The sequence below is a fragment of the Rhipicephalus microplus genome, chromosome 5 (genome assembly GCF_043290135.1).
Source record: "Rhipicephalus microplus isolate Deutch F79 chromosome 5, USDA_Rmic, whole genome shotgun sequence".
Taxonomy (NCBI): Eukaryota; Metazoa; Arthropoda; class Arachnida; order Ixodida; family Ixodidae; genus Rhipicephalus; species Rhipicephalus microplus.
In genome coordinates, this window is record NC_134704.1 from 24,966,521 (window position 1) to 24,991,098 (window position 24,578).

General features: G+C 46.3%; 1 protein-coding gene across 2 annotated transcripts in view; it reads left to right on the plus strand.

Annotated features, from left to right (window-relative positions):
* cher (filamin A protein cher) overlaps positions 1–24,578 on the plus strand; it is a 130,691-nt gene that overhangs the window by 72,758 nt on the left and 33,355 nt on the right. The window contains exons 9-20 of one of the 2 annotated variants that reach the window (XM_037425985.2): positions 1,314–1,762; positions 2,664–2,924; positions 6,345–6,465; positions 8,907–9,025; positions 14,393–14,498; positions 16,348–16,521; positions 17,627–17,763; positions 18,676–18,862; positions 19,612–19,782; positions 20,844–21,124; positions 22,089–22,278; positions 23,028–23,281. In XM_037425985.2, coding sequence (XP_037281882.2) covers positions 1,314–1,762; positions 2,664–2,924; positions 6,345–6,465; positions 8,907–9,025; positions 14,393–14,498; positions 16,348–16,521; positions 17,627–17,763; positions 18,676–18,862; positions 19,612–19,782; positions 20,844–21,124; positions 22,089–22,278; positions 23,028–23,281 — 2,450 coding nt within the window. The remainder of the gene's footprint in view (positions 1–1,313; positions 1,763–2,663; positions 2,925–6,344; positions 6,466–8,906; positions 9,026–14,392; positions 14,499–16,347; positions 16,522–17,626; positions 17,764–18,675; positions 18,863–19,611; positions 19,783–20,843; positions 21,125–22,088; positions 22,279–23,027; positions 23,282–24,578) is intronic. The other variant, XM_075895023.1, reaches the window with a different exon arrangement.

Genomic DNA, 24,578 nt, shown 5'->3' on the forward strand with positions numbered 1-24,578 from the left:
TTGTCTCGTTCTATTTTAAATTCTTCGTGCAGAAAAAATACAACCTGATCATCATCTTTCTGTTATTTTAGCAATTAATAAAGTAAGTATAAATGAATGCAACGTATCTCCCATGTCACTGACACAAAAACTCACGCGATCTTTCCAGCTTGAATAAACAAGCGTGTTTTTTGTGTTTTTTATATAACTTTATCGTGAACTGGATACCTTTTTATTATTTAATAGCTCATGAGTATAGAATTTACAGTTGTTTTACTCTATTTTCAAACTAGGTCAATGGAACTAACAGCTGAAATAGAAACATAAAGCAGCCGCTAGTGTGGCGAACAGCTCGATAAGTGTAAACTGGGAAACAAATATAATACACGCACAAATTTCTGGGATAGTCTTCTTTTATTTTTAACGACTCACTTCAGCGGCTTATAACACGCGAGCTGCTATACAACTTTAGCAGATTTGGTACGATCGACTCTTTACCTCGGAGGCTATATTCTGACAAGGACAGAATAGAAGTATGTACGCATAGTTTTGCGCATAGATTTAAGAGTCTGTTAAAGGAGGCAACGTGATAACATTTTTGGTTGTGGCGCTACTGATTATGATTCTCGACTGCTGACCCCAAGGTGACGTGATCAAATCCCGGCCGCTGCGGCTGCATTTTCGATGGAGGCGGAAATTACTGAGGTGCACGCCTACATTTTGCACACGTTCGCGAATCCCAAGTGCTCGAAATTTTCAGAGCCCTCCACAACAACATCTCTCATAATTATAGCCTGGTTAATTAATCAGCGATCATATCAGAGTTCTCAATTACGGCTTTCGTCGAAGCACAGCATTCGGCTTTAGGAACACTAATGCTCACCAATATAACTCGATCATTGGGCAGATGAACTGACACGGAAACAACTGAATCAGCGATCATATCAGAGTTCTTAATTATGGCTTTCGTCGAAGCACTACATTCAGCTTTAGTAACACTAATCTTCACCAATATAACTCGATCATTGAGCAGATGAACTTACACGGAAACAACTGAATCAGCGATCATATCAGAGTTCTTAATTATGGGTTTCGTCGAAGCACAGCATTCAGCTTTAGGAACACTAATGTTCACCAATATAACTCGATCATTGGGCAGATGAACTGACGCGGATACAACTGAATCAGCGATCATATCAGAGTTCTTAATTATGGCTTTCGTCGAAGCACTACATTCAGCTTTAGGAACACTAATCTTCACCGATATTACTCGATCATTGGGCAGATGAACTGACGCGGGAACAAGTGAACCCTCGCTTCTATCAACGCTACAGGTGGCAGTGTCGAGAAGGTGAACATCACGCTAAAGCCGGACAAAACCTTCGAGTGCAACTACCATCCGTCCAAGGAGGGTCGCTACGTGGTCATGATCTCGTACGGTGGCCAGGAGATCCCGCGCAGCCCGTACGAGGTGAACGTGGGGCCCTACAAGGAGTCCAAGATCGTCGCCTACGGTCCCGGCCTGCACGGAGGTCTGGTCGGCTATCCGGCCACCTTCACCGTGGATACGAACGGCGAGACGGGTCAGCTGGGCTTCGCCATCGAGGGCCCTTCCAAGGCCAAGATCGAGTGCTACGACAACGGTGACGGATCGGCCGACGTCAAGTACTTCCCCACGGCGCCCGGCGAGTACGCCGTTCACGTCCTCTGCAATGGCGAGGACATTCCCAAGTCACCCTGGATCGCCAACATCCTGCCACAGAGCACCGTCCAGCCGGACAAGGCAAGCTTAATAATTGTTCAAGCGTGGTCGAGTTTAGGAACGGTGACGTTGAAGCATCACCCTTTTCAAACACTTTGAAACATGTTCCACAATAGTCTTAATGTACCATTTTGTAGAAGCCTCAGCACTAGTGCAATAAATGAGGCTAATGAAGAGGACAGTAGAAGCTTTGCCGAGGGGATTATTCACAGAATAAATCGGATGTGCTATCCGCGTCAAATGAAACCAAAACAATGGCAAGCCTTTGGATATAGTGTGCACCGTCCAGTTATCTCATCGCCATTGACAGGCGCAGGCATCCTGTTCGGCAGCTCTGCGCATATATGTGTGCCTGTCCGTAGTGATAACTGGGCGGCGCGCACTATACCATCACGAAGGCTTGCCGCTGTTTGGATTTCATTTGACGCGGATAGTACATACGCATGCATACGCGATAAAATTAGTTAGTTTCACATGTTTCTCTTCTCTTAAGTTGTTTTCTGTGTACCTAATCTTTATATCTAGTCTACTTTCTGACGTAATCATCGTAGTAGTAGCAGTAGGAGTCACGAAGGTCACATGACCAAGGGGAAAGAGAAAAATAAAAGAAACTGATGATGATGACTATGATTATGATGCTTGCGTTTCTGTGCAGCCGTGATAGTAACACGCGTTTTCCCTGGACGGGCGGGCGTAATACGCCACGGCCTCACGGTAGCACTACTGTAACCTTTTACCGACGCCATGAATGGTCGCATCGCCATGGAATGCTCGTGTCGGCTAAACCTTAAGGACAAAGAGACAACAAACGATTTTCTGAAACTCTTTCAATACTAAAAGCAGCTCTCTGTCTGTTTTCCCCAGCTGCCTGCCTTTTCAACGTATGATTCAGTAACACGTGTACAACGCTTCACCGCTGCAGGTGGTGGCCAGCGGTCCCGGACTGCAGCCAACGGGCGTGCTTCAGGGCCAGCCGACCCAGTTCACGGTGGACGCGCGGCAAGCCGGTGGGAAGGCGCCGCTCGAGGTCATCGTGGCCGACTCTCAGAGCAAGCCCGTCGAAGTCAAGGTCAAGGACAACGGCGACGACACGTACACGTGCACGTACAAGCCCGAGTCCAACGACAAGCACACGGTGCAGGTCAACTACTCCTGCGTCGCCGTGCCCGGAAGCCCCTTCCGGGTAGCGCCTCCGCTTCCACTCTCTTCTCTCGGTTCTTTCCGCACCGCGGTCCCCAGCATGCTGTCTCTACTTTCTCATTCGCTTCCTCACACTTAACCTGTCATATTCCGTACTCACCTTTTCGGGTATTTCCCCCGCATGCGCTGCCAAGTGCTAGCTGTGCTTGCAAACGCAAAGAACTTAACGCAGCATTCTGTACTTAGAGGGACAGTGAAGTGATAATGAATCGGTTTATATTAAGAAATTGTACCCTAAGAACTCCAGTGTTGTTGATTTCTTCGTGATTGGTTTACTAATAGGGAAGAGTGTCGAGGTCAAAGTTCTTTCGTTAAGTTTCGCCCCAAAATCTTCGCATTTCTCGAACTCTTCGCGCCGGGAAGGAATCTTGACGTTTAAAGTTTATATAACACATTTTGATGACATTTGCTCGAAAAAATTTCGTGAAACTTTGTATGCATGGTAAGACTGACTGTCTCAAAAAACAATGCTTACCAATTAGGTACCATGTAAGCCCTATAGTAGACGCCGTAAAAATATATCATGTCACGGTGGATGATTCGGAAACTTGAAGGTGGCTTCGTCATCCGCGCTTTCTCACTTCTTGCGGAGAGCGTGGTGACTGCCGCATTGTGAAAGAGTAGTTTACAAGTGTGAAAAAAAGTATTTAGTGTCCCTTTAATAAAAAAAAAGTTCTCACGACGCAGACAGAATGTGCCGAGAAAACGAAACTATAGTTAAGAGCACTACTGGCTAAGCATTTGCTTTATTTCTTCATAGTTGACACAAACCCTTCATTTATCGTAGCGTGAATTATGTGCTCCCTTCCTAAAGTTAACTCGCAATGTTTAACTCGAATGTTTCACTCGAAAGCTTCAGGTGTGCACCTTGCAGAAGTGCGTGCACAAACCCCGCCTTGCTTTCATATAAGAGCTTTCGCTTGCTTGTTGCCCTGCTTTCCCTCTTTTCCAACTACTGCCTGCGCCTGCGCAAGCATCCGTGATCTCATGTTCCTTCGTGTGAACGCGCTACGTTATCGTCCTCCTGCATGCTGTGTGCCTGGCATTGCCTGTTCGTTTGTCATGACAGGTGTATGCTATTCCTGTCAGGCATGCAGACCTGGACACCTGTCAGACGGCCAAGAGTAGTGTCCCATGCGGAGGGTGAGCTTCATCTTACATGGCGTCACTTCAGCGTCTCGACGCCAGAGGACACTGCAACTACGCTCCATATTGCTCAATGAGTGAAAGATAGGGAAGCTCACGAAATCAGCGTTGGAAGCGTGCAGAACTTACGAGCGAGAAACTGCGAAAAAAAAAAGACGTGTGATAACTCTCGGGGTATCTTTCTGTCGTGTGAAGTTAGGACGGGCGTATTGTGGACTAAGCTCCACATGAGCAACAGCCGGCGTCATTTTGTGAGAACCACTGCGTCAAATAAAGTCAAGCGGGGGCGTCTTGTTCAGCTCGCTCGAGTGAAGGGTGGAATTCAAGTCCATGCTTGTACTAGGGTTAGACGCAACAAGCCAAGTACGAAGGCATAGACACACTAAGATGCGCCTCTAGAGAGTACTGGATGCAGAGGAAACACTTTCTTCAGGGTTCTCTGTCCTGGCACTTGTGCTTCTTACGGCAACGGCATGGCGGAGCATTCATATACAACGGGCGAAAAGGCCCATAAATAAATGCCATTTTTCAACGTTTGACAGAGAGAGAGAGAAAAACGAGAAAAAAGGAAGGCAGGGAGGTTAACCAGATGCTAGAATCCGGTATGCTACCCTACACTGTGGTTGAGAGATAGGGGGTTGAAAGAGAGAAAGAGAGAGTTAAAAATAAATAAGAGCAAAACATGGACACACACGCACACACGAAATCAGTCCACTCAGAGGCGTTCCTACAGGCCAGTAGTTCGCAAACAGCCCAGTAGCGCTTGCACGGCCTTCTTTTGTGATGATGAGTCATGACGGTGGCGCAGTATACTTTCTTCTGACAGCGGCTGCTCATCTTACTTGTTTAGTGTATTAAAAAAGTATTGTCCTTCTAGGTTATATTCCGGGCAGTCACAGAGGACGTGTCGAATTGTCTCTTCATCACCGCAGTGTGCACAGGCGGCGGTGTCGGCCTTGCCTACGCGGAACGCGTGCACATGGGTAAACGTGACTCCCAACCATAGTCTGCACAGAGCAGTAGCATCACATCGTCGAAATTTTGTTGGAAGCCGTAAGCTTAACGTAGGATCAAGGGATCGTAATCTTGCATGCTCAATAAGAGGCTCATTCCAAAGTGACATGGAGCATTGGCGAGCAAACATGCGTAGCCTGATAGCAGCGTCCGTCCTAGAGAGATGTATTGACTTGTCGTTGTCTTCTGTATGGGCTGAACGGGCAGCTTGATCAGCCCGTTCATTACCGATAATTCCACAGTTGTTTGGCAACCACTGAAATATAACGTGGTGCCCTTTCTTTGTTATATGGTGTAGCATTTCTGCTGTTTCAAATACCATCTGCTCATGTGGACCACGGTGTAGATTTGACAGAAGTGACTGCAGTGCCACCTTGCAGTCGCAGAAAATCGTCCACCATTGCGTGCTTTGGTCGTTAATGAAACGCAGCGCAGCGCGAAGCGCTGCAAGCTCTGCTGCCGTTGATGTGGTTGCATGAGTTGTCCCGAATTTGATGGTTGTGGCGTGCGTTGGAATAAAGACCGCCTCTGTTGAGCTGCTTGGCAGGACGAAGCCGTCGATGTAGGCGTGGTTGCAGTCTTGGTACTTTTCGTACAGCACAAGTAAGGCGAGCTGCTTGAGGGCTGATATTGACAAATCTCGTTTTTTCTGGATGCCTGGTATTGTCAGGTTGACGACTGGCTGTTTGAGGCACCATGGAGGAACTGAAGGTCTCGCCACGGGCGTAAAACCAGTTCGTAGAGAGTCGCCATGTGCAGTTATTGTTGGACAAAAGGAAGTATGAGGCCTATTCGCTGGTAGCAAGCTAGGTTAGGTGGTGGTGGGGAGTCCGGGCCACATGCCTTATGTGTGTCCTCAGAGCTTGAATTTGAATATGGGTCTGCACGAGTATGCCCATGGATGCCTACCTTTTACAAAAATGATCTCGCCGTAAAAGAAAATCCGATAAAAAATCGCAACTTTTGAGGTCTGCGCAGTAGTTCGTTTTGCTTCAATACACAGTAGTTATTTTACGGCTCCCTAAACGGCTCTGGTAGTTAGTTTCTCTACACAAACGGACAACTATTCTCGGAATATACAGCTCCGCTGTGAAATTCGGCGTCATAAGCAGAAATATGAAACACTATACACCCAGCATATCCGCTAAACGAGTCACTACTTTTGGTCGTCTCACAGCTGGCGTTATGTGCCACTTCCTGGTGAAGTAATAGCGCTATCTTTTTTTCTATTTGCGTTGACCAGGTCAACGTGGCTGACAACACTGACCCAGGCAAAGTGCGCGTCTATGGTCCTGGCGTTGAGAAGGGTGTGACGTCACAGACACCAACAAAGTTCTACATTGACTGCAAGGCTGCTGGAAAAGGTAAAAAAAAAGAAATTCATTACCTCGAACACGAAAGGTGCAAACACAGTGAGAATCATCGCGGAAACACGCAAAAAAATGGCCCCGTATCTACATTCAATCTGCAAATGTCGTCAAAAGGCGATAGTCTTGCGTGGGGAGAGAGTGAAAAATTAATTTTATGTTCTACGCAAGAAAATCGGTGAATGGTATTTTGGAGGCGCTGCATTAGAGTGCCTCGAGCGTGCAGCGGAGGCGAACGAGCGCATTAAGTCACGTCACACGTGAGACATGAGCGCCACCTGGCAGTCTTCTTGCAAAACAAAGCGCTGAGACGGGTGCGCGCCCGTCTCAGAGGTGATAAGGTGAGAAACGCAAGGCGACGGGTAGGTGCCACCACCATCGCGTCTTAGCAAAGCGTTGGAAACACTCATCTTTTCATGCAAGCGTTGAGTGGTCAGCACAGCGGGATAAGCGCTACGGTCCTAAAATTACTTATGTATGAATTTTCTAGTAAAAGGGGCACATGCAGAATATATACGTGTTGTTATGGTGCCCCAGACTTGCGCAATAATTGCTTATTAATTGACAATTGCACAAGTATGAACGCTAAACCTTGAGCAACATTGGTGGGCGCTGTGGATGGGGTCGGCCGTTTCAAGTACCCAAGACCGTTAAGAGTAGACGAACAGACAAATATACAGACAGACAGACAGACCAAAATTTTTGCGTCGAAGGTCCCCAAGAAAGACTATCGTCTTTAAAAAAAATGGGGGGGGGGGCACAGGATGGCTCTAACAGATCTGGGTTTCTGCACTGAAACTAGAGATGGTGTGGTAATATAATATTAGGTGAGCTGAACGATGCGTTTACGTAAGCGTGCGCATGAAAAGGTCAAGGGGGCGGCCACCTAAGAGGAGGGGTGCAAAGTCAGCCCCATTGACATGATAGGGAGAAGGCTACGACTTCTCCCTATGTGCTAACTCACTCCCCCCGGGGGGGGGGGAAGAAGTGAGCACTGCACATCGACAATAGACAGCACCTCACCCCCCCCCTCTGAAGGGGAACCATGCACACATCTATGTTTCTTTTATGAACATACGAGTCCCAAAAATTATACTCTACACAGCACAGCCAGGGGGCTTATCGTAAAAGTATATCACTTAAAAGAACACCTTTGTTACTCTACAACATTTCGTTATCGTGTTTAGTTTCCCTGTTTAATTGGGCGGACGAATTATCATGAACCGATCCATACACGCCAAAATTGCAAGCAATATCGCAATTTGGTTGATCGGGTCGAAAGCAGGTCAGTACGCTGACTAATGGGATGGCGGCGCAGTCTGGTGGCGAACGGTGACACGCGGTGTCGATGCTATGCCATCTGGCGGCGTGACCGACCGGTATTGGGGACCTTGGCAAAGTCAAATCTCAGCGCCACAATGTGCGGGAGCGCCCCCGTCGCCATCGGCTCTAGTTGTCAACCTCGGGCCCAGCACAAACGGTGATATGGAGGGTGCGGTCATCAAGACATTGCAGGAACACCGTGTGAGAATCAATAAAGCGTTTATACCAATGGCAAACCAGTATAATTTTCGGAAACGATTAGGGATCATCAAAGAGTAAATACAGCGCACACTTTACGAAGACGGACACAAGGCACCCGAGGCACGGGTGCTAACTAACAACTTAACTCTGGTTTGTAGTAGACCGCGGAAAATATACAGCATGTAGAAACAACAAATGGAGTAAAAAAAAAAAAGCAAAGTCTGATACACACACCAAGCACTTATTGAGAAGGAACCGTCATTTTGCAGCCTCCAGTGGCGAAGTGGGCGCTGCAGTTGGCTTGTGATGAAAAACAAAAGACTAGCTCCAGATGATTAGCTCGATTCAAGGATAATAGTTAGCTGACGCCCTTATACAATATGGGACACTTTCCCATCTTACTGTAGTCGCTGCTAGAATTGTGTGTCGAGATTATTTATAAACGAAAACCAACGTTCCTTTTAACGACACCAGTTTTTCGTATCCAAGATTTACGTAACTGATTTGGTCATCTTAGTACATCACTTCCCCCTGAGTTTCGAATTTATTCACGAATTTCACCTCGATAAAGCTGCAGTTTCATTGTGAAACCTCTCTTGCCCTGTGCCCACGCGTAGAACAATCGAATACACCAACCTTGCAAATAAAACTTAGGCAAAAGTTCCACCAGTTAGATCCAAGCACTGATGACGGCATAAAACACTCAGGTTCAGAGACGAACAGATACTTATCGCTTGTTTTTTTTTTTTACTGATCTTTTCCTATTTGCTTCCCAAAGGAGCGGACAAGAGGTGAGCTGTTGCACGTTATAGCATGACTTGTAGAAAAGGGTGTTTCTTAACTGCGAAATGTCTTTTCGTCGTGATTATGTGTGTCATTGAGTGATTGACATTATGTGTCATCGCCACGTGCAGCCAAGCCCAAGGTGAAGATCACGGATGAGAAGGAGCGGCAGGTGCAAGCCAAGGTGACAGACAACAAGGACGACACATACACGTGCAACTACACTGCACCTACACCGGGACCACACTACGTGAGTATACACACGAAACGGGAATGTACAGTATAACAGAAAAAAAAACTTCGGCAGATCTCACGTACCTCGGAAATTGATGTTATGGGAAGCATGTGGATGGAAGGTTAATGTGTTTTTATTTTTTTTTTTATTGAGACAGACGTTATGAAGTGGCGCTAAATATATGTACCGCCCCGCCGCGGTGGTCTAGTGGCTAAGGTACTCGGCTGCTCACCCGCAGGTCGCGATATCGAATCCCGGCTGCGGCGGCGGCATTTCCGATGGAGGCAGAAATGTTGTAGGCCCGTGTGCTCAGATTTGGGTGCACGTTAAAGAACCCCAGGTGGTCTAAATTTCCGGAGCCCTCCACTACGGCGTCCCTCATAATCATATAGTGGTTTTGAAACGTTAAACCCCACATATCAATCAATCGCTCTGGCACGTAGCTTGCAACCAATGTTATTCAACTCGAGGAGCTCTTGCATAATCAATGGTTAAGATTCATGTTCACTTTAGTTAAAGAAACGTCTTACAGAAATCAAACAATGCTAAGCGCGAACGCTCAAGTTATTTAAGCGCGTCGCACACAAGAGTAGCGCTTGGTTTGCACCATGAGCGACAAAAAAAAAAAAAGATACTTCTCCTGGAACACTATTATATAGCTCAGTCTGTCACGACATTGAGTTCCGGTCTACAGTATTATGTCGTATACGGCGTGCGCTCTGCGCAGGGAAGTTGTGTAACAGACGCTGGTCACCACCATCAGTGAAGCGGCTGGAGATGTGGTAGCTTATGTAACGCACGACGGCCCAGGCAGCCTCGTCCACGCGCATCAGTCGTTTTCTCCAAATGCCGTCCGGGGTCCCTATTTCTTCCTGAAGTAATGATACGTTTTTTCGTCGTCGTCAGAGATACATCGTCGCGGTGTTGCGTCCGATACCTCACCGTCTGCCTACCCCACGCACTCTCTGTGCCTGTAGAGCCTAAAATTAAATGACTCCGGTTCCCCAGTTTGAGCGCAGCCCAAGCTTCGGTGCATAACACTAACTAGCGAGTCGGCCACGACGTGAACTGTAGCGTGCAATATATAGATGCGGAGCGCGCCAATTTCACTGCCAGGCTCGTCAACCACGCATTCTGGAATAGAAAGCAAAAAAAGGGGCGAAATTTAAACAGCAAAGTTGAAACGCAGAGCTTCGGTGTAAGCGGACGCGGGATACCGCGCCCGAGCATCGGTTCTTGGCGCGGGTCCCGCGATGAAGAAAGCACATGCCGCAACGCATACGGGGTCTCGAATCGGGCCATCGCTGCCAAGGCCGGGAGCTGAGTGGGGATAGAGCGGTGGCATCCTTCGGGAATCCTCGTCACGACTGAGCGTCAGCGGTGTACGGCATTTATCTTCGCCGACGCAGCCGGCGCAGAACCGAGAGCCAGGTCGTGAAAACGGCGCCAAGTAGACGACGCGAGGAGAAGACGATAAACAACGGGACATTTAGGATCGGCGCGATGGGAGCCACTGATGAGAACAAGCCCGTGGACTCTTTAAGCTAACGTGGTTGCTTGGGCGAGTTGGTACGACATGATTCACATAAAAAACGGCGCCAATAACGAGGGACAAAAGAAAGAAGGAGACAGACAGCGGCACTGACTTACAACACGATTTATTTGCTAGAACCGCACAATATATACTTGGGCAGTATCTGACAAAAAAAGAGAAAAATACTAAACAAAGAAAACAGAATCCACCTAACAACCACGTAGTCATCGCCACAACGCACCATGAACAACACGTGTGGTAACGTTCTGAAGAAAATCTATTTCTTTTTGTGATAGCGCAATCGAAGCTCACGCTCTTTTCTGTTTTCTATACTGTTAGACACAATCACTTGTTTTGAATGTTCAAAGTGCTTGTCGCTGTGGGTGTAAATAAGGGTTCAGAAACAACGCGAACGAGATGTTAGCCGAGCCGATGTTTGATCAACTCAAGAGAATGTCGAAAGCAAATATCAACAGATGCACGTGCGAGATAAGACAACGCAGGCAGTCAAATATAAAAACTGGATAACGCAAGAACGTTGGGCATGTTCGGTTTTGTATGCTTCACACTGGATGACAGGGAGGACAAAAAGAATTTCTTTCCCGAGGGGCTTGTTTATATGTCTGACCCAATCAAATGAATAAAATGGACAATTAAGCCAGGCGAAGTATTTGGAAGACGTTAATTGAGCTTATCATTTCGGTGAAAAAATTTTGACGTAATTTGAACTCAGTTGAAATGGAAGAAAATTCACCCTTTCTGTCAGTGGGATTAGAAGACTGTGGGTTTAGATTCCGCGGACGAAAGAGTGATTTTTGTCAACATCAGTTCGTTTCAATTAATGTTGCAATTAGTACACTGCGGTTAAAACAATATAATCATCCATGCTTTCACTTACCTAATTGTTTGTTCAGTTCATTTGATTGTGTCTAACCCTCGATGAGAGAAATGAATGAGTGCGAAGAAAGGTATACAAGACTGCACTGTAAGAAAAAAAATCCTTCTTTCATGTGGAAGGAAGGAAGGCTTCTTTTCCTTTGTTGGACGCAATAGTTCTCGTTCATGCTTTTTTTTTTTTTCATCTTGGTCAGTTCCGGCTTGCCACATGTGTATATCTCTTTGACAATAAATGTTAGCTCTCTTCGAAGAGTCGCGACCACACGGTTTTGCGGATAAAGTATAATGACCTTTAAAAAAAGGCTGAACGTACGCATTTAGTTAAAGTTCGTGGCCAATTACAGGCACAAAAGCACAGGTCAAGGAGTTTCCGACAGTAGCCTTGCACCAAGAACGACGCAGTTTGAATCTTAGAACACGTCGTTGGGTCTGGTAGAATGGGCAGTAGCATAAAATGTGCTCAGTTGTGTTCTCACAGCCGCATAAGTTAAACGCCGCACTTTTTGCTATTGCAATGAGACAAGGAGGAGAAGCAGACAAGAATGTGCATTCGTGAATACCACACCCAGCCACATGCGACACAGCAAAGTTGCATCGCGTCATGAGAGCTCGGATGCCAAAAAAATTGCGAATTGGGGTCAATAGAACTCAAGCGTATGTTTAAAAAATGGAATTTTAGAGAAAGTTTGCTGCAATATGTACATTATGTCACTGCAGCACTAGCTTATCAGCTTCATCGAGTGTGGGCCTTCAATGCCATTTCGTCTGCCTGATCACTTCTAAAAAGCCAGTGAAAGTAAAAAGTGTGAAAGTATTTGATTTGATATGTGGGGTTTAACGTCCCAAAACCACCATATGATTATGAGAGACGCCGTAGTGGAGGGCTCCGAAAATTTTTACCACCTGAGGTTCTTTAACGTGCACCCAACTATGAGCATATGGGCCTACAGCATTTCAGCCTCCATCAGAAATGCAGCCGTCGCAGCCGGGATTCGATCCCGCGATTTGCGGGTCAGCAGCCGAGTACCTTAGCCACTAAACCACCGCGGCGGGGCGTGAAATTATTTCGTGCCCGATTCAAATGACTGCTACGTCATCCGTGTTGATCTATAATCCCTACCTTTAACATATCAAGACGCTTTTAAAGTCAACGTTTGTCTACCATTGAGTAGCTTATATTATTTAACTGAATACTTACCAGAATCAACATCAATAATGAAACAATGATAGTTGATATTTCTTACTTTAGACACTTGCAGGTATAGTTGTTATCTTAATGCGCAGAGCTTCATTTCCGCATTCACGAGCGGAAAGAAATAACAAATAAATATAAAAGTAGATTGACTATGTGGTTTCAAAGTCCGTGGAAAATATACCTTCCATCGCTTTATTTACATAAATAAGGCGTAAGCAGCGGCGGCTCTTGCCAAACGATCCTGCGAGGGAGCCAATGCAAACATTCGACGCTTTGGTTAAGAGATGACCCGCCCTCGCGCATGAAGCCGATAACGTAACCCCTTCACGTATAATTAGTTAGCGATGGACGTTTCTGCCAGCTTAGATGAAACAGTGGTAGTCGGCACTCGATTACACCGGAAATGCGGATAGAGTTTCCTCTATATCCAACACACTGTTAAAGATGTCGCAGAGCCGCGGAGTATCACATGTCGTTTTAAATACACCATGACGTCCGCTAATAGGCTTGCGTACAAGAACCATCGCGAACATGTACATGAATGAAACTCCTCTTTGCTTAATCAAAGCACAATATTCTCGCAGTAGTAAGCGTACAAGAGTCGTTTACTTTAATATTAGTGGCACCATACATGTCGCACGTATCTTTGAAAGTAAAACTATATAAAGTCAGCAGCTTTTAATTCAGACGTGGTAACCTTCGAGCTTACAAGTCCCAACATGCCCACACTCAACATAGAAAAAAAGACTTCTTTTCTTCGAGTTGAACCTTGCAGGGTAACATACTTACAGAAACTCCGTTAAATTATCTTGGATGTGCACGTTTGAAGAAGCTAGCCGGGTAATTCCTAACTTTACAGCGAAATGTACACACCTATAATACAATTATGTTGCTGAATTGCTATGATGGGAAAGCTATTGCTGTAGTAGGTTTGTTGTAGCTCTGAAAAAAAAAACAGTCGTCTGAAAAATACACAGTAGAAGCTCACATACGATATGTGAAAGCGCGAGAATGCCACAGTTGACGCGTATATGACCACGAGGACGTTATTAGTGAACTTTTTTACATTCAAATTGATGGGCGCGCTAACATGATGGGATGCGAGCAGTTCTTGATTGCTCCGGAAACGTGACCTCATCCGTACTTTAGCGTTCAGCCACCATTGGCTCGGGAATTATTAGAATGATGGGCCCGGTTTTCTTGGCGTTCGCATGTCTAAGTCAAGCGGTCTCGCTCGCTGCCACTATAGCCGGATGGAATTCACGAATGCAATCACCCTCACCACGCTTGCACGGGCGATTTATTTTCCAATTTTTGTTTATTTATTTCTCCACCACGTTGGCATAGTAGTCAAAGCCCTCGGCTGCTGGCCCGAAAATCGTGGTTTCGATACCGGCCGTGGCGGGCGCATTTCGAAATGGTAGACGCGCCCGGGTGCTGTGCAGTATCAGCTGACGTTAAAGAAACAGCGGATGGTCGAAGTTTCCGGAGCCTTCAACAACGACATGCCTCAATCATATTGCACTTTTGGCACGTAAAACCTTAGACACTGTAATCTTCCACCACCTTTACAAACATTTCCCTTTGTCTAGTATGTTGTAGTCATCCAGACAGTTGTGGTTAATCACCCATTCATCATCTCTCTACATCGCTCATGAGGGCAAGACCCAAAACATCGACCTCCAACTAAAGATATACCTGAACCCTAAGCCTACAACTAAAGCTAAGCCTACAACTTGCATCGTTCCACCCGCAGGTGAACGTATCCGTAAATGGCAAGGACGTGCTGGGCAGTCCCTTCAAGGTGCCCGTCGCGTCTCACCTGGACGCCTCCAAGATCAAGGTTGAAGGCCTCGAACCGAGTAAGTTACCACGCTTGATGATTATGATGATGATGATGATGATGATGACCTCTGATGGATGGCGCTTACCCACAGAGGGGGATGGGCCAAGAACCGGGCGGTAGAATACTTAAATGAAACTAAAATGAAAATAAAGCCAATCTGAAAAGTAGTTTAGAAATAATACTACCAATAAACAAAAATGTTTGATCAGAAAGCGGTCAAACCATCTCTTGTTTTTGACAGACATAGCTACGAATTGTAAACTCATTGTAAGACACTTTTGCTGCTAGCGATTATTGTATCTTTAGATGAGGACCCAATACTCCTCCTTTCGTGCTCCAAGTCCGCGAATGTGCACATCTACGTAACTAAGAATGATAGTCGTTAAGGAGGCAAATCATTTATGCGGAGTTTCGGAAGATTGAGCAAGCATCGCCAATGAAAATATCGCATCACTCATGAACATGCAGCTATGAAACAAAAAAAACTACGACTTCTAATAAAGTTTTGTTGAAACTAGTAGAAAGACATTTCTTCGGCCTTCATGTTGAATTCGGGTCGATGATTAGTGCTGTTCGTAAACATTAAGTATGGGAACCAGAGTTACCAAGGTCTTTCAAATGAATTCATACGTACTGGTCATAAAGGCACAGCTCGTATTACGAATCAGCCAATACTAAACAGTGATCAAGATGCATACGTCAAGGTGAACACAAATGCAGACACATATTAGGGTTTACTCATGTTACAAATGAATGAGGGATTTTCAACATGCGCATTAGTCTGTAGAACCGTTAACATCTCGATGCGGTTCCCTTGCAAGCTGGCCTCGTATATACTTCTTATGATTTATTCTCTCTAAAAAAAAAATGAGCCACGCTTCACATAGTTCAATATTGATTCACATAGCAAGTACCTCCTCAACAATTCACCCTGTATTTTTATGCACAAAGATCGGCGTGATCCGGAAGTACATAGCTGCTGCAAAAGTATTCCACCTCACTGACGCATGTAGCCTTCCTGTGCTCGCTCCCCGGAATGACAACAAGCGTCGACGTGTCCATTGTTTACACGTCAACCTCAAACATTCCACTTTATTCTTGAAAGTGTGAAAGCCGCAACAAAAACCTACGCCACGCTATTTTCCAGTCTTGCTAGCAAGCGAGCTCAGTACATGTCGTCCCTAAGCAAGGCATTTCATAAAAGGAATCTCTGAGCCGCGTTTGTCGAGGGCAAAGAGTGATTTATCCTTCCCAAAGTGCAGATTCAAATGTTCGCGTTTTCGCCCGGGACAAGCATTATGCTGGTGGAACTCGCAGAAGGCAAGTTCTAACACAAAGCATGTTGTAGACGGATAGGATTAAAGTAGGAGTTGATGGCCACTTTTACTTAAGGCTGATTCATAGGTTTGTGGATGATTTGTAGCCGATGACAACTTTAACTGAAGGTAAATTCTTAGTTAACCGGTCCACATAGTGTTGAAAATTGCGCGAGTTGGTTTGTCACACCTAAACCAGCTCATAACCGGAAAGTCCTTTCGTGTTGGACGGCTCAGCCGTTTCTTCTTTCCCACTATGCGCTGGACAAGTTCAACTGAGTTAACAAATGTTGTAGCTGATTCGTAGCTGACGAGGACATTAAACGACCGAAAATGCTTTGTTAACCAGGGTCTGTGGTTCATTCGTACTTGACAAGCAATTTAACTGAAGGCGAGTTCTCAGTTAACACAGATCATAGTTGAGCGCAAACTTGCGAGCTCTCAAGCTCACCAGTGCAGACAGCTTCATGCGAAACGAAGGGTTGCTTCACTCAACCAACGACTGCCGTTACATTCGACGAATTTTTCACGCCTCCTTCTTTTTCGCAGCGGTGTTCCTGGAGGCCCCAGCCCAGGTGATGATCGACGCGCGGGCCATCAGCCCGAACAGTGACGCTCGCGTCACCTGCACCCTGTCCACGCCATCGGGCAAGAAGATCCCCATCGCCGTCCAGCCGAAAGGAGACGGCACCTACCGCTCGGTCTACATACCGCACGAGGAAGGTACGTACTTGCACATAGCAACCACACATCGTATGCATTGATGCAAGAACGTCCTCTGCAATTTCAAATAATTCGCACACTGAAGTCCGCCTGCTGGTAACTGTGACACGTAAACACAAGCTGACACGTCTTTGACAACGTAGAAGCAACTTTGATGGGATACTAGAGATGAAAAAACGGTTTTTATAGTATAAGTAAGTCACCATTTCACGATAGCGGAAACACTACGACAGCTGCGAGAAGACGCGCGAAAAGAAAATGCGCGTGGCGACCCCGCCTTGCAATTACCGCACCAGACTCCGTGGCAATATAGATTATGACAGTCTACTGGTGGCTATGTAGTTCCAAGTTGGTGAAAGTTAAGTACATCGTTTATGGGGAGTTGAAGATTTCAACATACCGAGCTTCTAGTTCTGGAAACTTTGTTGAGGCAATGCTGCCAAATTACGAAAAAAAAAACACACACACGCACACGCACACTTTGAAACCCTGCAGTGACATCAAAATCGGACATTTAAAAGTGAAAGTTTTTATATGAATTATAAACAATTAAGAGACCTATGTTGGTGGAATGAACGACACTTTGGTTTTCAAAGTAAAGCTTATCGATCTAACATACCTAATATTTCACTTTATTGTCCCTTCAACGTGGACGTGATGACTCATCTCTTACGTAAAACTGGGCGAAAGCGCGAAGTATACAAACGCGATGAAACGTACGTGACGGACAAGCGTACTGACCCGAAGGTCGCGGGATCGAATCCCAGCCGCGGCGGCCGCATTTGCATTGGAGGCGAAAATGCTTGAGGCCCGTGCGCTTCGATTTCGAAGCAACAACCCCGGATGGTCAAAATTTCCGTAGCCCTCCACTACGACGTGCTTCACAATGATATCGTGGTTCCGGCATGTAAAATCCCAGTAAATATTACCACGCGTACTTGCATCCTATATTATCGTTCGATTCGACATCGTTAGAGCTAAACGAAAGTTGATCTCGTTAGCGTTAGAAGTTGTCACATGATGCGTATCGCATTCAACGAACACGTAGAATAGCGTTCCCGTAACAATGTCGACGGTTGTTGTTTCCTTGCTACCGCGTGCACAGGTCCTCACGAGGTGGAGCTCACCTACGACGGCGTGCCCATTCCGGGGTCACCGTTCAAGACGATGGCTGTGAAGGGCTGCGACCCTTCGAGGGTGAAGGCCTACGGACCCGGACTCGAGAAGGGCATCCTCGACCAAGTGAGTAACCGACGCACCGCGCGAAATAAAAGCATAGCAAGGTTGCCACGACTTAGAAACAACGGCACTCAAACAGAGACAACGATGACCGAATTTGAGCACCAATCTTCGTTTCCAAGAAGCTCCAACAACCTTCGGAATTACTTTTACAACATTAGAGAGAACGTGCAGATGCAAAGACAGGCCCGCGGATGTAAACATGAAGCAAAATACAGGCTATAATTGTGCGTCCTTTTTTATTTTTATCTTATTTTTCATCACATCGTGAAGCACGACGCATGAAGATGGGTCTGAGGCTCAAAATAAGACCAGGACTAATAATAGATGCAACCACCGCGTCTATTCTTGGAACTTGTCTTATTTTGAGCCTAAGACTTCGTTTCTCGGCACTTACACGGCAGCAAGGCTCTTATTTACCAAACGATAAATAGCACACGTTCTGGGCATATCACCCTGATCATGCACAGAGGCGGGTGTACTTTCAATACATTAAATTTCTCGGCCATTTTGTTCAGACAGAATGTGGGCCAGCGTGAGGGGAAGGATCGAGAAGAAACGTTCGCGGCGTTCCTGCAGTTATCGGACCCTGACCATTTCTTAGTAGCATTCTCGACCATTTCCCGTATTTTACAGAATCGGAGCAGGCCATCGCTGGTGAACGCAAATAAGTCGCAGAATACTATTTTGAACGAGTCGTGACTTCTTGGAACAGGCGGTAAACTCGCTAAAGTTCGAAAATTTTCGCCAGTCGGTAGCAGAATTTCGTACCCCATGTCTATGCCGGTCTGTTGTTGTTGATGGAGGATGGAGGAGGCGTTTAATTTATTGTGGAGCGTATTCCACCAACTCTATGATTTCGATAGATGACGAATCAATGGTTTGAGAATGGCATCGACTTGCCCCCGCTCGCAGCCGAACCGTTTCACCGTGGAGACCCGTGGTGCGGGCCCCGGAGGTTTGGGACTGGCCATCGAGGGACCGACGGAGGCCAAGATGACTTGCAAGGACAACCGGGACGGCACCTGCACCGTCGAGTACATTCCCTCCGAGCAGGGCGACTACGACATCGCCGTACGCTTCGCCGGAAAAGATATTCCCGGTGAGCTAAGGACGTCTTCTTGTGCCCTGCATTCCGTGATAGTGTCTTGGAGAAAAAAAAAGTCTTTCAAGTATAATACAATTTATCCAAACCAAGCCTTACCCTACAATACCTCGCGTACCATTCTGCGCGTCTTCTTCTTCGAGTATTGTCTGAAGCACTTAAACAAAATATAAATAGACACTGGCACAAAAATGTTCAATTGTTTTCTTGTGTCGAATGAAAGGCGAATCTCTCTATATTGTCTAGAAATGTTCTGATAATCATATAGTCATGATAATCAATTGCATCCAGATTTTAAAAGTTAGTTTTGGTTCCAACTGTACCCTGACGCCACGACACGGTATGGGCTTCTCGTCACAATCTTTCACAAGATATCGCGACACTTTCACGGCCACTCAGCACCGTGGCTCCATTGGTGCCGTACAGGTGGTCACCTGGCATGCTTTGGTACCTGACATCTGCACAATTAGCCACAATTGTATGCGAAGTCATCATAATTGACACTTTAGCCTGACATCAAGCTTGCATCATCGTCATTAGACGCGCCACGCGGAAATTGACTTTAATGTCAAAAATAGATAACTTCTGCATTTCCCGAGTTTCGCACTCATTCAGAGCAGTCTGTATGCAGGAGATCTGTATGGCGCAGTTGAAGTCAGCTTAGAACATTTTTGTCAGTATCCCCTTAACTGTACTTTTCTGTTCTTTTCGCTAATCCTAAAGACGATATTCTGATTCCCTTACAGGAAGTCCATTTAAGGTCCCTGTGGATGCCCCTGTCGACCCGTCCAAGGTTGTGGCCTACGGCCCTGGCCTGGAACCGCGAAACTGCCGTGCCAACGTGCCGCAGAAGTTCACCGTGGACGCACGCAAAGTTGGAAAGGCACCGATGGCTGTCGAGGTCTCGTCTGAAAAGGGTAAGTGTTTACATGACAAACGCCGATGCGGGTCACACAAGTCAAAGTAAAATAGCGAAGGAGCCAGTTTATACTGTTACCGAAGTAGCGAGGCTGAATTTACACGAGACGCATCGAGGACAGCTTATTTTTCTGTGCATCATATGTATAAAACTTCCGGGTCATGCACCATGATGGGTTGATGATAATACACGACTATTGAAGCGCAACATCACGTACCCAAACGAAACGACAAGAATTATGAACAAAATCGCTATAACCCAACAATCAAACAACTACAACAAATGTATAGAAATGTGATAAAGTTTCCTTAAAAAGAATTACATGCTTCTAGAGATGGTTACACGACCCGATCTCAATTTTTTTCTCTAGGGCAAGTTTAAAAATTAAAACCAGAACCATAAGTTCTGGCGAGAGGGCTCAAGGGTACCTGACCTCACGATTAAAACATAAATCCTTATCTGGCTGGCCCTTTCACTCTTGTTGCATGGCGCGTTGGCCATATATATCACCTGTAACAATTATATCACCGAGTAATTGTTGTTATAGGACTCTTTGAAGCGGTGTATAAAACTTGGTCGAGTGAAAACAAACAATGCTTTTTAACTTGCACGCATTTGCTTCTTCCGATCCGTTTCTTGCGAGTGGAATTTCTTTTTTCGAAACAGTCTCTTCTTAAAGGAGAATTTTCTATGCTCTCGCCCATTTTTCCTGTTTTGTTTCAGCCTCCCTTTGACACTAAGCTACAACCATTGCACATTCGCCACATCAAACCACATGATGTAATTTGTTAGAAAAGTAATCGTTTTCGATTATTTTTGACGCACTCAAGCTTTGAAGTGGCTGCTACACTCCTGAATAATTCATTTTTCAATATTGTGCATTACGTGTTCACGCGCGTAGGAACCATTTTAAATGTTTTGTCTCGACTCAATTTTCGCTTGTCTTGTAAAGATGACCATCAGCGCCTAGCGACGCTGCTATTGAGTTTCCGAGAGAAGATGGTTTGCTACCAAGGTTTGATCGCATACTTATCATCTACCGCGCATTCTTTCGTGCAGGTCCGGTGCCCCAGAAGCCGACAGTGAAGGACAACAAGGACGGCACGTACGACGTGAACTACATGCCGCCACCCGAGAAGAGCGACTGCAACGTCCGCATCACGTACGACAACAAGGACATCCCCAACAGCCCGTACAAGATGAAGGTGAGGCCGACCTGCGAGCCACAGAACGTCAAGCTCGTGGGACTGGATGGCAAGCCCGTGCCGGCCAGCATTCCCCAAGAGTTCACCATCGACGCCCGCGAAGCGGGAGTCGCCGAGCCCGAAATCACCGTTAAGGTACGTGAAGTTTGGGTTTCGTAGTCGCAAAGCTTGCCAATGCATTGCCCTACATCATCAGCAAGGTGATGCCTAACGACGTGGCGCGTTTTGTGTCAATCTAACGATACCTAGCCAGGTTTGAAACTTGATATGGTCTGTCTGTGGTTTCAACAGAGAAAAAACCGTGCGAAATTTGGACAGAACACAACAAGGAGAGACGACAACAGCGTTGTTGCCGTCCCTCGTTCGTATTGTGTTCTGCGAAAAATCTTGATTCTCAAGCATGACCCACTGTATTCTCTCGACGAGCTACCAGCACGAATACAAAAACTGGACATGTCAATGTTATCTGCCTTTCGTCACAATAGCAACAGAAGCATAACATTTTATCACTCATGTGGAACTTACAGACTCTCATCTAAATCACAAATAAGCATTGGTCGGACTTGCTCAGACTCGCATCGAGCCATGAGTGTAACTGAATCCTGGTGAGTAATATGTTCATGAGTGTGAGTCCGAGTGAGTTAGACCCAGGGAAATTTTAGACGAGTCTGAGTCCGAGTGAGGGCCAAACCGCGATATGTATTCGTTGAGTGAATCTGAGGGAGTTCCACTTTAATTTGCCGACCTAACCAAACAAGTACTGCACTGCATCCTCCAGCATACTGCCATCTCAATGAACGGGGCAAAAATTGTTCCAGCAGGGTGAGGTATTGGGGACCGTTGGTTTTGCTTCTTCGTTATACTGCGCTGCAGTTGCAAGGTGCACAAGGTTTAAAAAAAAGGCGCAGGAAGCAAGGACGACACCAAAAGCGACAACACAGCACTTGTGGCGTTTTCCTCGCTCCGTCCATTTTTCCTAACCTAGTGCGCCCTCTGTAGTGCAATCTACCGAACAGTAACTATTAGTTCGCCGCTTATACGCGATGCAAGAGAACGAGCACCTGTTCGCCTATAGCTTGCCCCTGCTACGATCACGCAGGGTCCCGACAACGTGCCTCGCAAGGCCCGCGTCGTGGACAACGACGACGGCACTTTCCGAGGCCAGTACGTGCTCTCGGACGTGGGCAAGCACCAGCTGTCCGTCAAGTACGGCGGCAAGGAAGTGCCCGGATCACCGGCCACACTAAACAGCGTACCTACCGGACAAGCCGACAAGTGCAAGATCAGCGGTGCGTGTACGACACTCTCCGCATCGCGTACATTTCGTGTAACGAAAGTTATCCAAAGTTCGCGGGTGGAAGCAAAAACAAGTCTAAAGAAAGGAAAGCGCGAAGTTAGGCAAGTTTGTAAGCATTCGTGGCAAATGTTTACTCAGGGGCAATAGGGTTTGTGAGAGCGTTATCTTAATTCTTTATTCATACATATCCCCGCTTTGCCAAGAGGCGTTACAGCAGCAAGAAAGAAATGCATCTTCATTGTCATATATCTGTTCGCAACCATGTTAAGACTTCCCGCTGTTCACTCTGTTTCGTTTTTGATGGTAGAATCGGGTGACACGTGGTCTTCTTAACCCCCGTGGGCGCCGAAAGCACAGTGAGAGAAGGGTGCTTAGCCGAAATCATCACAAGTTTGCTTTGCCATAAGCCCGGAACACTACCCCAAGAGTCGGGTCGGAATTTAAAGAAAGTATTTTACTAGAACTGGCATGCGCTCCCGTTTTAAAGTGCCAGGCTCACAATGCGACCCTAAAGAATATACGGGAAGCATATTGGTTGCTCACAGCACACAAGTGGCACGTACCCCCTTGAGGTTAAACGAAGCATTGAATGAGACAACCACGCCACAAAACTTTCGTGCCAGGATGTGCAACATCCGTAAACAACCTCATTTATCGTGTTTCATGTGTAGCCACTTTGGTTATCGCACATTGCCATTTAAGGATTGCGTCAAGCCTGCGCCGCGACTTGCGCGCTTTCAGAGGAGACGAAGCAGGAGAAGGTGACCATCGGGGAGGAGTACAGCATTACCGTGAACGCCAAGCAGGCCGGCCAAGGCGCCGTCACTTGCACGCTGACCAACGCCAACGGTGCCGAACCCGACGTGGACGTCGCGGTCGAAGACAACGGCGACGGCACCTTCACCATCTTCTACCGCATCAAGGAGCAGGGCGAGCACACGGTCAACATCAAGTTCGGAGGACAACCGGTGCCCGGCGGAACCTACACGATCAAGGCGAGTCCCGTAATGCAGTTCAGGCCCGAATCGCATGCCTTGCGAGCGCATGGGCTGTTCCCAATCGACTAGTGGCTGTCACTTCAATCGGGAAAAGTAATATTACCTAAACCAATGAATAGACACCTGCAGGATTCCCTACTCGAGCTTACTCATCTGGTCTCTTTAAATTTGTGACAGCTATCGCGGCGTCAAAACCTATGTATTCAGTCAAAATGCATGTAAGGTCAGTACTGAGTGCTTGACTTCATCTCAACTCAATGTCACTGTCTCTGACAGTTGGATGCGGTGTCAATGCCTATTTATAGCTTATAACAGCAATCAAGATGAGAAAACATTACTGGTTTCGTTGACTGACACGTCTGCCAACACCTTAGGGCGCACGCAGGTTACTACGGTTACGTTTTAACTTAAGTCTAGCCTTGAATAGATTGTATTCCCTGCAGTTCACAGTGAAGCAACATCACAAGGGCCTTGATTCTTGAGTCGTATACTAACGAAAAAAAAATCGTTTACGTGCGTCATATCGAGCAGTCATATCCGATCACAGTGCCTATTCGGCCATATTGAATCTGGTAACACGAGGCAGAAGGCCACCTGTGCAGCGCATATCAGGCGATGAGAATTACAGCCTTATAGCGTGATTGGCCTGTGTAGAGAGAATGAACGAGTTATGACCTGTGCTTCAAAACTGCGCAGCTTAGATCCCGTTCCCAGAGGTCTGATTAATTAATAATTAATAATTAATTAATTAATTAATTAATTTATATGTGGAGTTTAACGTCTCCAAACCACCATATGATTACGAGAGACGCCATAGTGGAGGGCTCCGGAAATTTCGACCACCTGGGGTTCTTTAACGTGCACCCAAATCTCAGCACACGTGCCTACAGCACTTTCGCCTCCATCGAAAATGCAGTCGCCGCAGCCGGGATTCGATACCGCGACCTGCGGGTGAGCAGCCGTGTACCTTAGCCACTAGACCACCACGGCGGGGCGTTCCCCAAGGTTTTAAGAAAAGAAGAAAATGCGGTATAACGTACAACTATATGTATACATCACGAAGTAATGCTGCAAGAAATGTAAAACGCAAAGCTTTTTAGGGCACTAAAGAAAGCGGAAAACTGCATGAACAGCTGGAGAAAGAGGTTTCGAATTGCCGGACTATTTCGGCTGGAAGGATCTCTGCATAACCTTAAACTTAGAAAATTGCTAAAATTATACAAATACACAAGAAAAGGGACTCTGGAGAAGAAAAAAAAAAGGTCACAGAAAGCTTAGCTTAATGAAAATATTC